Source organism: Glycine soja, chromosome 14, assembly GCF_004193775.1.
Source record: "Glycine soja cultivar W05 chromosome 14, ASM419377v2, whole genome shotgun sequence".
In the NCBI taxonomy this organism is placed as follows: Eukaryota; Viridiplantae; Streptophyta; class Magnoliopsida; order Fabales; family Fabaceae; genus Glycine; species Glycine soja.
The window spans coordinates 49817866-49831531 of NC_041015.1; the positions used below are offsets into that span (position 1 = coordinate 49817866).

The 13666-nt window shown below is 34.7% G+C and overlaps 1 protein-coding gene across 1 annotated transcript; it reads right to left on the bottom strand.

Moving 5' to 3' along the window:
• Nucleotides 1-3075: 3075 nt before the first annotated feature.
• Nucleotides 3076-10006, bottom strand: LOC114385116 (sister chromatid cohesion protein SCC4-like). Its single transcript, XM_028345087.1, has 13 exons — nucleotides 9629-10006; nucleotides 9382-9533; nucleotides 8143-8284; nucleotides 7784-7900; nucleotides 7129-7630; nucleotides 6398-6436; nucleotides 6178-6299; nucleotides 5801-5947; nucleotides 5521-5610; nucleotides 5282-5406; nucleotides 4442-4647; nucleotides 3778-3902; nucleotides 3076-3690 (listed from the first exon to the last, which is right to left on the bottom strand). Exons 1-13 carry the CDS (start codon nucleotides 9839-9841, stop codon nucleotides 3502-3504), a joined length of 2169 nt encoding a protein of 722 aa, XP_028200888.1. The 5' UTR covers nucleotides 9842-10006; the 3' UTR covers nucleotides 3076-3501.
• Nucleotides 10007-13666: the final 3660 nt, after the last annotated feature.

Consider the following 13666-nt stretch of genomic DNA (forward strand, 5'->3'; position numbering starts at 1 on the left):
GGCATATGTTTAAATATTATGTTATTTGTTATGTTAGAATGGCTGCTGATGTGTTGTGTATAGAAGTGGTCTTTTTATTTATTTAAAATATTCAATTAAGATTTTTTATTTTTAAAAGTTGTAAGCAGGTCTTTTATTATTTTTAAAATGTCTTTGCATAATTTTTTTTTTTTAAAATGTCAATTTGATCATTTTCGTTCAACTAAGTTGGACATATTAAATTGTAAATCTCAATAGGAAAAATCATATTGAAATACTTTTTATAATAAAGGATGACAATAAAACACTAAAGTACCACACTAATTTTTCTTTGACTTTTGTGTTAATCACTCTTTAAGACATAAAATTTGGTAAAAATTCATATCTTTCTCTCTTCAAAAGTTAAAACCAATTTGATGTTTTCTTATTATTTGTCTATTTTATACAACAACAAAATAAATACGTCTTTTTATAAGACAAAATGATACGTTTAATTAATAGTAAAGTCCACAATTTAATTTTGGTGCAATGAATTCACCTGAATAATATTTTTAAAGTTCATAATTTAAATGAATTCACTCGAATAATATATATTTTTTAAGTAAGGTATCTCCAATGTCAAAAATTATGAAATTAATTCTTAAGATATAAAAATGATCAAAATAAATTTTATCTTTTTCAAATTCATCTCCATAAGTTTAAAAAAACTGATAAATCTACCAACAGTGTCAAGCTAGGCACCTAAAATGACAGTCCAAAAAAATCGTTCCCCAAACCGAGGCATTTACTTGCTACACCTATTTGGCTTCCCGCACCCCCTAAAGGACAAAAATACCCCTCATCTTCTTCACCCACACCCGATGCTAGAGAAGCTCTGCTACGCTTGCTTCGTTGCCGTGTTCGAGGGCTACGGCTGCAAAATGCTCAACAACTTCAAGAATTGCCTCTTCTCGGAGCTCAACAGCAACAAAACGATCGTATTCATAGATTGGGAACTTAATGAAGGTGTAAAATGCAAAAGCATTTCAGAAACCCTTTTCTAGAATAGTGAATTTTTTTTAACACTCTGAAAAGGTATTTCCGGAATTGGAATTTGAGTTGATGAAGCCCAATTTGGCAATTTCACACTTTAACTTAGTCAAGTGACCCTATTTCCTAGCTCTAACTTTTAGTAGATGTTAAATATTTTAATCAAATGTTAGAGGTAAGATTGAGTTTGATTAGGCTTTGATGATAAACTTACTTTAAAAAATGAAGTATAACCCTAAGCGGGTCTTCAAGCAATAAATAATTTTAAGCACTAAATATACATTAATTTAAATTATTTTGAAATAATTTTTTAAACTCTAATAAATAAATTAGTAGATAAATTATGAATCAATAAAACTACTTTATATCCTCATTTACAACCGTCATTATACACTTGGGGGCAGAATCTTTCCTCATTAATTTACAACATGCTACAAAATCTTTCCTCATTTACAAAGATCTTATATGCAATTACCTTAGTCGTTCAAATATATAAACAGACCATGAATTCTCTCCACTTTCCACTAGTTACTCAACTCAACACAATGTCGACAAAGCACAGTCCATGATCCTCTTCATTCTGATTTTGTTCTCAGCAGCAGCAGCAGCATCTGCATTGTTAGCTGCTACTACTACTACCATTACCACCTCGGTTGCATGTCTGAAGGAAGAAACAGACGCCTTCACACACTCCAACCCTTCCCATCCTCGTCGACTATCCAATGCATTGATGACAACGATATTTTTAGCATAACTCATACGATTATAATTATCTTTGTTGTTATCATGATTTCTATCATTGTTCTGGCTCTTGTGATTCAATGTTTGTTTTTCTCGGTTTAATTTAAAAAATTCACCCCACCTAAATTCATCAATACACAATAACTTATCTTGTTAGGTGTGTAGTTTTTTACTCACATTTAGGTCATGACTCATTTTTTTAATAGGCAAATGTAATATATATATATAATTGCACAAGAATTGCTAAAGGACCACAATACAGAGATACAAAGTAACCACTTTGTCAAGTAGGTCAAATTTGACGCTTTCTTTTAGACTGATCTTTGGTGTTAAACATGGAGAATCAATTGCTGAATGATTCTACTGAATTAAAGAATAGTTGTATCTGTCGATGCCTTAGATAATGATTCACTTAGCTCACACAATTTGAACCATATGCATATGGTCGGTTATGCTTACTCATTGAGTTTGTTATGATGTAATAGAATATTTGTTTTCATGTAATAAAGGTGAGAGCATCTTTAATAATAAATTTCATCTTGAAATACTTATTAGTATCCCATAAAAATATATTTGCTCCAAGATTTTAAGACTTTTTTGTGAGTTTAACAATAAATTACACTTAAATATATTTTATGAATTATTTTAAAATTAAATTAAATTAAATATTTCACGCATTCCCATTCCCCACTCCCCCTTTTCCTTTTCTTCATTTTTTTCTTTCTTGAGATTGAGAAGTCCTTCCCGCTCCTCCGCCGTCCCACTCCTCCACCGCCACCCTCCTCTACAACCTCTCCCTCTTCTGCTTTTTCCTTTTCGCTCCCACCTCCTCAGCCCCCAACCTCTCCCTCTCCTACCCTTCCATTTTCTTTTCCTCTCCGCCCTCCCACTATGCTTCATATTTGCTCAAGGAGACCAGATCTTGTTGATCTCTTAGCAAGGGCCACTATGCCTACCTTGACGCTATCATGCATAACCCTCCTCTCCCAAATCTATTTTTTCCCCTCGTTGTTGATCTGTTTGTTGGTTACTTCCAAAAGTTGTTAGAGAAAGAGAGTAATTTTTATTTTTTTTAAAAGAATACAGATCTTGCAGGATCTTGTGGAAGACCCCATCCTCCAGCATGGCGATCCTGACTCCCCCTCCCCCTCTAGTGGTAAGGGAACAATCAAATAAATACATCTAAGTTTTTGACATTCCACACTGCATGGCCATGAAAAGGGACCGCAATTGGGCATGTAGGGAAAATGAAGTTCCACCGTAAAGTAGATCTGCCACAACCATGAATGCTACAATCTCAAGGTTTAATGACAAAGAACAAAACAATTCATCCAGATTTGGTGCACACGAAATTCTATATCACTAAAAATTTTGCAATTAATTTACAGTATGACATCTTTATAAGAAAGCATACTGACTTTCGTGAATTGAAAAATGCTATAAACAGCTGGAGCACAGGAAAATAAATTCTAAGAAACTTCCTTAAAAACCTATCTACTTTTTTTCCTCTTTTTGATACAAAAAAGAACCCTATTCTAATGTTAACTGGTGAGTTCTAATATCTATTCCATCTATAACTTATGGATAACATCCTAATTAACTGTACAGAATCTTTTAACCGTGATGCACGTGATAAACGAACCTTGCTGGTAAGTGGAAACCCTATCTGCTAAACTCTTCAACCCACTTGGACCTTGGAGCAATAGCTAGCAATTAATTCACAATAATGTATTTGCCTGCACAAGGAAAACACTAAATTCTCCGTTTTCCACGTCTTCTGGTGTCTATATCAACTAGCCTTGATGATGATGGAGCAGATAAGGGTGCTGACAGACCAATAGATTCAGGGATATCAAGATTGACTCCCATAGTTGGGTCGGCCATTGCACGCTTGATGTCCAAATCGTTTAATTGGTGAACTTCAAGTCTTACTTTGTCAATCTGTTAATCAAAATGGTGAAATAAACAATAAATAACTGTATACCCAAAGACATACTGCATACCGATTCTTTGTCGAGGTGAACTTACTATTTCAATATGATAAATGGATGCATGTGCATTAGCAAGTCTCCTCTGCAAATCTTCTAATTTTTTGTTTTGATACTCAGCATTCTCCATTTCATTCCCCCTTTCACCTAATTCTTTATATAAGGCTGCAAAAGCCAGGAAACATTGTTGAACATTTTTACAATAAAAATAAATCTTACAAGATGCTTCGAGAATACATACAAATAAGTGTGATAACTAAAAATGGAACATTCAAGCAGAAGATACAAGTAACATATATATATATATATATATATATATATATAGAGAGAGAGAGAGAGAGAGAGCCCAGTCACGAGGCTCCCACTTGATGGGGTTTGGGGGAAAGTTAGATGTGCACAACCTTACTCCCAGAAATGGAAAGGGTGTTTATAAGACTTGAACTTGTAACCTCCAATTAAATACACCAAGTAGATGCCAAGACACCATGTCGAAAATTTAATTATTACCCCACTTACATACCAGCTACTCTTACACAAGGATTATCTTCAAAGTTCAAACCAGAAATTAGCACATCAAATTAGCAAGCAAGGCAAGACACTCTGGTGGCTATCCAAGTACTCATCAACAAAGTGTGTAACTAGGGAGCACTTAAAGTCATAATAAAATTCTTGCATTCACAAACTAGGTAGTCTTAGATAAGTACCTGTCAAAACAGATAGCACCCAAATCTGAGTAGGAATATCATAAAGTTTCTTTGCTAAGGTCAAAGAAGATCTCAATATCTCTCTGGCTTGTACAGTGTCATGTAATGCAAGGGCCAAACTACCAAGGATCGTCAAATATTGTGAAACAAATTGAAGGTTCCCCAAATACGTATGTGTCAGCTGCAATCCCCTTGCCAAACGATTCCTGCAACAAAATTGCAACTTAAAGGAAGGTAGAAGAAACAGAAATTATATATGTGGATGGAGGTAAGTGTTCAGTCGCAAGTGAGGTTCTATTCTGGAGATTACTTAATTTTAAGGTCCATAATCCATATAACTGTCAAATCTATTATAGGACATAATCATTTAAAGAAACATTCACCAACTAAGGCATAGCACTGTTTTTTTTTTATAAGAATGAAACCATCCAAATTTTTGTCTCTAGATTTATGTTTAGAACCAACAGAAGGCACAGCAACTGTTCCTATTGTTTGTATCCATGTTTTAGAAATTGACACAGTAAAGTAAAAGGGTTAAGGATCATTCGTTCAAAAGGGGATCTTAAATAATATACAACAAAAAGTATAATAATGAATAACTACAGGTAAAGTACATTTTTTCATGTGGATGGATATTAAAATAGGATTAATTAAATATTTATTCATAACTATTTTTTTATTGTAATCTATATGTTTTTGCAAATACTTATTATATTAATATCTACCAACATACATTTTTTGTAAAACAAAAAAAATAACTGACATACATTAAAATTGTAGATTGTAAACTTAACACATATTCAGAGCACAACTTATTGCACTACTTATCAAAAAACTTACCTTGCTTCCTGTAGATCCTGTTGCTTCATCAATAAAAGACCATAAGCAAAAAGAACACCTGTTTTCTCTCTAACTCCTACGAAAGAATCCATTACTCCATAAACTGGACCAATCAAATCAAGTGCCTGTGGGAAAACTATCATTCAATTAAAAAATATTCTCCATGGAATTAAATTACTTTAAAACAAAGTATGTGGAAGTGGAACCAATTTAATTTGCAATTAGAGATATTTCTCCACCTGTGAAGAAGATTCAGCATCACCAATGCAGATGTAAGAGACAGCTGCATAAACTTGGCACATTGCTTGCATTGATTTGCTGTCTGTAAGCTACACATAAATATCTTGAAGTTATCCCCATCAACAGTTTATAGCAAGCTCTAAACAGAAAAACATAAATATGGTCTCCAGCATCCCAAATCAGTTTATAGATGTGTCAAAATTACCAAAACTATAGAGACTACATCTTGTTCACTACTAAAATATCCCATTTATGTCAGACATATATATATATATATACCTTCACTGCTTCAATAAAATGAAAAGCAGCTTCGTGATAACAGCCAACTGAATGAGCATATTGGCCTCTAAGCATCTCAAAGATGCATTCACATGCCTGTAATATGGTTGGAAACCGCATGAACCAATTTTTCATCTGTACCAAAGCCTGAAAAATTGCAGTGATTATCATTAACAATTTCAATTCTGGAACATAATGGGATGCACATTAACTGCCAACTTTTAAAGTCTACAGGTATGAAAAAAATATCACCAGAAGCAACCCAGCTAATAAGGTGGATTATGAATAGGGATTTAAAATTTTATGGAATAAAATGCAACTTATCATGTCTTCTCATCCTTAGAGCTGACAAAATATACAATAGAATGATAACCAACCTCTTGTGCTTCAACAAATTCTGCTCGTGTAAGCTCTATAGCCACTTTGTTTTCAAGAAACTGAATTAGTAGCATTAAGTACACACCAGCCATCCAAATAGAAGAGTGTTGTAAATCCACTTCTGGTAAAAAAAGAAGGTTCAACAAGGTTGTGTAAGGAATCCTCGTTTGCTTGGCAGAATAAGCATCTTATAGACAAGATAATAATAACCAATCTCACCTCTAACACCATCAGTAATTCCAAGCTTCAGTAACTCATCTGCAGGTAAGAACTTGAAAATATGAAAAACTGAATACTATTGATTGAATTTACATATATAGTCCTTTTTTAACATATAAACCTAAATACTTTAATACCAGCCCAAAATAAAATCCCAAGTATGGCAACTGATAATTGTTATAATTGAGAAATTTACAATGTGGGACACTATTACAACAGAAGAAATATTATTTTCATAGGGAAGATAAGTCCAAAGTGGCTACAATTTTTCAGTCTCCAAAGCAGTGCATAACAGCAATGACTAACATGGAAATCCATTTGAATAAAAGAAACAACTCAACTCACCAATCATGCTTTCAGAACAAACAATTCAAAGGAGTAATGCTTCTAATCAGTTCATTCTTCCTGATACATTTCACATTAAAGCCTAGAAACCAACAGAAAAGACATTTTATGGCTGTGATTGGACATATAGAATAGCTGATGACTGATAGACAGTCAAAGTGCAGGTTAAAAGGTATAATTCAGACAACATAAAAAATTATCACAGGGCTATTTGGACAGCCAATTCATACAAACTGATTTCACATACCATAATAAGTAATTATTATTCTGTACTTAAAATAAGTGGTGCTGTCAAGTGAGTTTTGCTTTATATGCCAAGCAAAAAACTGGGATCAAACCCAAAAGAAGAAAAAATTACAAACTCACAAAAAAAGTTGGTGAACAACCTTGAATTATATTCATCCCAGACTGTATGCGTTTTGCACACTCCTTAAAAAGTCCTTTTGGGCGCCCAAACACAACTACTATTAGATCAACTAATGCATAGACAGCACTTTTAGGAAGCCATTCACCATCAATAGGAGGAGGTGCTAACTGAAGCTTATCTCCTATTATCCTTCTGACATTCCCAAAATATACTGGTTGCAGTGATTCCTGCCCAATTGAACTCAATCCAGTCATGTTTTGCAGTTGCTCCTGAATCATTGTTTGCTTTTTAGATAATGCTGTCCTATCCCTGTAGTGAAGGTCAGATCGGGAGAGACTTTGGTCTAAAGTATTGAGCTCCTTCACTAGCTCTTGTATACGTTGTGTTTGCTGCATATCAATCTTCATGGCAGCATCCAGATTGTCTACATGAGGTGCAGCATTCTTGTAATCACATAGCCGCAGTCGATAGAATATGTGCAGTAATTCATTATAAAATAGTAAGCCAGGGCATTGTCGTCTCTGAGGAGTGTGTGGAAGCGAGAGAAAATAAATTAGACAAAAGGTAAAGAAGAATCATGGTACATCTAACTTGAAAACATAGTGTCTACAACTGTGCATTCTCTGCACAAAGAAAATTGGGAAAGCAAGAAGCTAAAGAACATTTGCACTCACTTTATCTGGAGCAATTGATTCCCAAATCTGGTTGCATCGATTAACAGCTTGCTCAACCAAATTATCATCATCCCATTGCATGAGGCGGACATGCAATATTGAAGTGGCAAAGAACATCTGCTCCATTATTATAAAACAAGAAATTACAGACAGAGCTGAAGCAAAGCACAAATTGTCCTTTATTTTATTTAGCATAGTAGAGAGTTGACAATTGACACACAATAGATGTGACATATAACAAGCTTTTTGAAAGTTCTATCTATTGATGGTAGAAATTCACTATTGAATCAGTGGCAAAGAGCAGACAAGGAAGCAAAGGGCATGCCTTTTCTTGTAATTTGTAACCTATGACAACATACCTGCAACTCCGGGAAGCATACTTCAGTAGCACAGACATATCCACACTCTAAGGCAGAGATTGAACCCTGGTAGTCCCCTTCAATTGATAAAGCATTTGCAAGCTGTGAATTAAAGTTGCAAGACCACAACTTCATTGAAATCCTTCAAGAAAATAAACTAGAAACTATGAATATGCAGTAGTAGAAGTGTTAGGCAGAATAAGTAACATGCACAATATGAACAACTTGACAACACACTATAAACAGAAATGATAAATAACTGACTGTGCCACTTATCCAGTGGTTCATTAATATCAAATATCAAACATCTTTAATAATATTATAAATCATATGCACCAAGCCACCAAGCTTGTTACAACTTTCAAATGGAGCATACAACTGCATTATTGACAGCTACTACATTAGCAAACCCCCAATTAAAGGTGGATCAATCTCAGTTATTTAGAAATTAGAGTGGGAAAGATGACATGGTATGACAGGTTATAGATAATAGGAGTGAAACCAAAGTAATAGTAATCAGTCTTTTAGACTTGGAATAGGTATTCTGCATCCCCATTGTTCTTATACAGAAATAATAGTATCATTTTGAAACAAATTCAGAAATTGTCTGTTCCATCAATAAACACTGCATTCTTCACCTCAATTCTGATCCAATTCTATTATACTACTTCCACACTTACCATCTACGACAAAAAAAAAAAATTTGACAATGGTAGAACCATGAGACAATAATACAAATAAGTAAATCCATATTCAAGACAATCATTCATTCAAGCAAAGAACTAAAGACTAAGGAGCTATCTCTATTTTCCACCCAACCTAAGAATCCCTAAAAAAAAGATAAGCATCCAAAAATAAAAATTCTAAAAAGACCAAAGCTAAACCAGACAATATTAGTAACAACTCAAGTGTTGTTAAATGGCAGCACTATGGCCGCTATAGCCAATTTGTGAAGGGAGGCCTGCTGTGGAGCCGCCTATGGCGCCAATGGCATGTTTATATGGCAAAATTTTGGCCCTCCACCATTGGTTACTTACCACTGCAGCACATATGCCTTGTCGAAATTGTGAAGCATAACATTCGAGAATAAAGTGCAGTCAGTAACAACAACCATTGATTATACCAAGATGCACGCACGCGAATAACAAAATTTGAAGTTATAACTAGATTTTATTGGAGCTAAGCCAAGACCTAAAGTTGAAAAATTCCAAAGTAAGATCTAAAAAATAGAACACATACTCGTATCCTACAGATGCAGCGAGCTCGAGTCCCTTGTGCAAGACCTGTTTCTGCGGCGGAATAGCTCCGACGAGATGGTAACACTGGCTGAGCAAGCTGTACGCTCTGCACTTCAATTCGAAGCAAGACGGAATAGACTTCAGAAGCAATTGCTGCAAAAAAAAAAAAAAACACAAAGAAATAAAACGATAAGCCACAAATTCGAATTTGAATTCGAAGGAAGTAGAAACGAAAGGAGAGGACTAACAGAACGTTCGAGGTGTGACTTGGCGTGGTTGACGTTGTGAGAATGGTGAAGGAGAAGCGTGGCAATGCGAAGACGAGTCTTGACCTCGACGATTGGGAAAAACGACGCGTCGCTTTGGCATATGGCTTCGAGGCACTTCACTGCTTTCCCTATTTCCCCTCTCTTCTCGTGGTACTCGGCGAGTCCCCATAGCCCCTCCGCCACCGCTTCCATCCAAACGCGATTCTTCTTATGCTGCTGTTGTGCTAATAACCCTCTTCTCTTCTCCCTCCAATTCCCCAACGCTAGAATTCCACGTCCAAAAATTCAACTACCGCTTTTGCGTTTTGGCTTACTTTGCTTAGCTTAGATGTGGAGTCAAAAGTCAGCCACGGAAAAGAAAAAGAAAAAGAAAAAAAGAAGCGAAAATTGGATAAAAACAAAGTAACAAAGTTAACAAACCGTTCGGCTCTTCCACCGCTGTTTTGTCTTAACGGGCCCTTCTTGGGCTGATGGGTCTTTCTCAGCCTTTTTTTTATGAGAATTGATATTTATACCCCTATCCCATTATTATTTTAAGTACACCCCTTTCCAACTTTTTTTAATAATTCTTTTAGTAAACACTCATTTAAGTCTCTAAAATTGAAATGTGTTGTGATATTAATCTCTGAAATTGAGAAAATTTCAAATAAATCCTTGAAATATCAAATAAGAACTAAAACTTAACTATTTACTTTTTATTTTTGTCATTGAATATATATTAATATTATCACTAAGTAACGTGTTTTTTGTTTCAGTTTTTGGACTTATTGTATTGTTGATTTGAATTTTCAGGAACTATTTTTTTGTATGAAAAGAATTCCTTTCTTGAGTAATTGAAATTTTGAAAAATCAATTTGGTGTCTTTATCTAAATTTGTTTAAGAATTTGTCTAGTAAAGGGTTTTGCATATAGGACTATGCTCACTCTTTATACTGATGGTGGTTTTCATCCATACTTTTACACTTTATTTTAATTCAAAATTTTCATGTCATCCTATCAAAAACTCTATAAATTTTGTATGTGCAAGAGGATCAACTTGAGCAGTGAAAAATCAATGTCTAATGGAGGTTGCAATGGGATGAAAATAAATATAAATAAGGATGAAGATGGGTGTAAAAATAAAGTTTGAAGAAGTATGAAGATGGAGTGTAAGAATAAAGAATTTAAAGAATAATGAAGATATGGATGCAAAAATAGAGTTTAAGGAATAAGAAAGATGAGGTGTAAAAATAGGATTTATATTATTTTTATATAAAATGATGTATCTAACAGATTGATGTTACATGTTTATGATATGATTATACATCCCCTATTTGAGGTAGAACCCAAGATATTATAATTAAATACCTAGTTGTTGGCATGATTATTGTTGCAGAATCTTACCTAGGATCACAACTATCCAGCTCACTTCACACAAGCAAAACTTGCTTCTAAAATAAGACAAAAAGAAATTGAACAAGAATGATAACAGAAGAAATTGAGTGAGAGAGATAACAATCAATAATTTGGGAATTAGAAAATCAATATTTTCTATTCATCTCTCATATATTCATAGAACATCTGTAAGGTTTGGTGCAGAATTCAATTACGATTATTCATGTAAGGTATACATGGGGAGACTTTTTCTCGTGACAGTATTCTATGCTTGTTATTTCTTTATGTAACAGTATTGTATGGCTTTGAAGGACCACATCTTTTGCTCTTTCTAAGCTCTTTTATTAATATATTTCAATTGGCTTTAAAAAAAATGTTTCTCTAAACATATTTTTCACACGTACATAAATATGCATATGTATCTGACATTGCATAAGATTAGATCAAACTCACCACAAGAGAATCAATACCAAGACAACAACACTCGGAACCATATAATATATAAAATTCATTTGTGTCGAAGGCCACTTCAACAAATATACCTGCAAATATAACCTAGTTGCAAATAAGGGATGAAAGACTTGGCAAAAACTATCGATAATTAAGCTCAGCGACACATGAGGATAAGGCGTTTTTCACTTGCATGTTAGCATTGTTATGGAGTCCATATGAAAGGAATCTTCATATAGTCCTTTAGTGTGTTGCGGTAACTTCACCTTCTCTTTACTACTAATTCCTAACCTTAAGAGGGAATATTGCTGCTGCAATCCCTCTCCCCATCTGAACAAAGTTGCAATTCAACTTTTCACCATGTTGAAATCCAACTTGAACATGTGTATATATCATAAAGACCTAACTTCCTAATAAATATAGGTGGAGAACACTGAAAATGATATAAAGGTCACGTGTTTGATCAACATTTTATTATCTCCATTTGGATATTAGGATATTTATTTATCAATTGAAAGTTTGAAACTGCAACGTATAAGGATTTTAAGCAAACTGAAGTCGTCACTACTACAAAAGCAGAATTCAACGTCGGTTAAAAATGGTATATTACGTCGGTTGAAGACCGTCGTCGTCTACGACGACGTAATAAATTCAATAGATTTCAACGACGGTTAAAGAAAACCGTCGTAGACATTCTAGAATTCTAAGACGGGCTGCCGGACAACCCCGTCTTCGAACTTACAAAAGACTACGACGACCATGGGGACAACACCGTCGTAGACCTAATCGTGTTCTACGACGGTTGTCTGCTACGGACTGTCGTAGAATGGTCTACAATTCTAAGACGACTGTCGGACAGCCCCGTCGTAGAACTAACGAAAGATTACGACGACCATGGGGACAACACTATCGTAGACATAATCGTGTTCTACGACGATTGTCTCCTGAGGATCATCGTAGAATGGTCCTAATACTAGTACGGTCTTCTGTTACCGACAACCGTCGTAAGACAGGGTCTTAATACTACTACGGTCTTGATACAGCACCGTCGTTGACATAATCGTGTTCTACGACGGTTGTCTCCTAAGGATCGTCGTAGAATGGTCTTAATACTACTACGGTCTTCTGTTGCCGACGACCGTCGTAAAAGAGGGTCTTAATACTACTACGGTCTGCTAACGATGACCGTCGTAGAAATGTGCAGGTTCTACGACGATCTTGTCCATAGAATCGTCGTGGAATGTATTTTTTTTTTTAAACAGCAAATTGTGCAATAAAAAGGACTATATATATTTTTTATCCAAGCCTTGTGGATGGATGTTCAGGTTATAGTACATGCACAATTGTCCTATAATTTGAACCTGATCCTAATAATGGGGAGAAATATACATTTAATTAGTCAAATTTAATCATAAGAGCACTTAATTAAGGAATAAAAACATGATATAAGCACTTTGGAAATCCTAAGCAGATGAAAATGCTTCTTAGAAGGATACATGCATGATAATGTCTCTTTGTTTTAAAGTCATTAAATTAAGACACACAGCTTAATTAAGGATCCTTAGTGACTCAGCCCTTTCTCCATTGAACTGATTACCTTGTAATAAGATCTGTTGAAGGTCACAGCTTGTTTGATGTGTCCCCCTGTAGCAACAACAACAAACAAACCTATGAGAGTTAAGATGGTAATTTAGAGGAACAACAAAGTCACCACCACCCTGATGATTTCAGCTCACCTGCAGGTTTAAACAAAGGAGGTGGGGGTACCTCCTTGTAGTCCTTGTCACCACCACCCTGAGCAGAAGTTACCTAGCTGAGTTTAAACTCAGCAATTCTAACTTTTAATGTTAATGACACGACAACATTATGATAGACAATTAAGTACAAGCAAAAAAGTTAGTTATCAAATATTAAGTGAAACAAAAAGCAGAGAGAAAATTAATTTCAATATACAACTCAAGTATTAACTGAAACAATGTACTGTTCAAGGCACACGCCCACAATGAAGGGCTGGATAGGAAATTGTTCAAGCAGAGAGAAAATTAATTTCAATATACAACTCAAGTATTAACTGAAACAATGTACTGTTCAAAGCAGAGAAAAAAAATTTTGGCTTCAACGAAAACTGTTCCTAAGTTATCTAATTTGTTCTTGGTTCGCATTTCTTCATTTGGATAAAATATGCCGCCCATT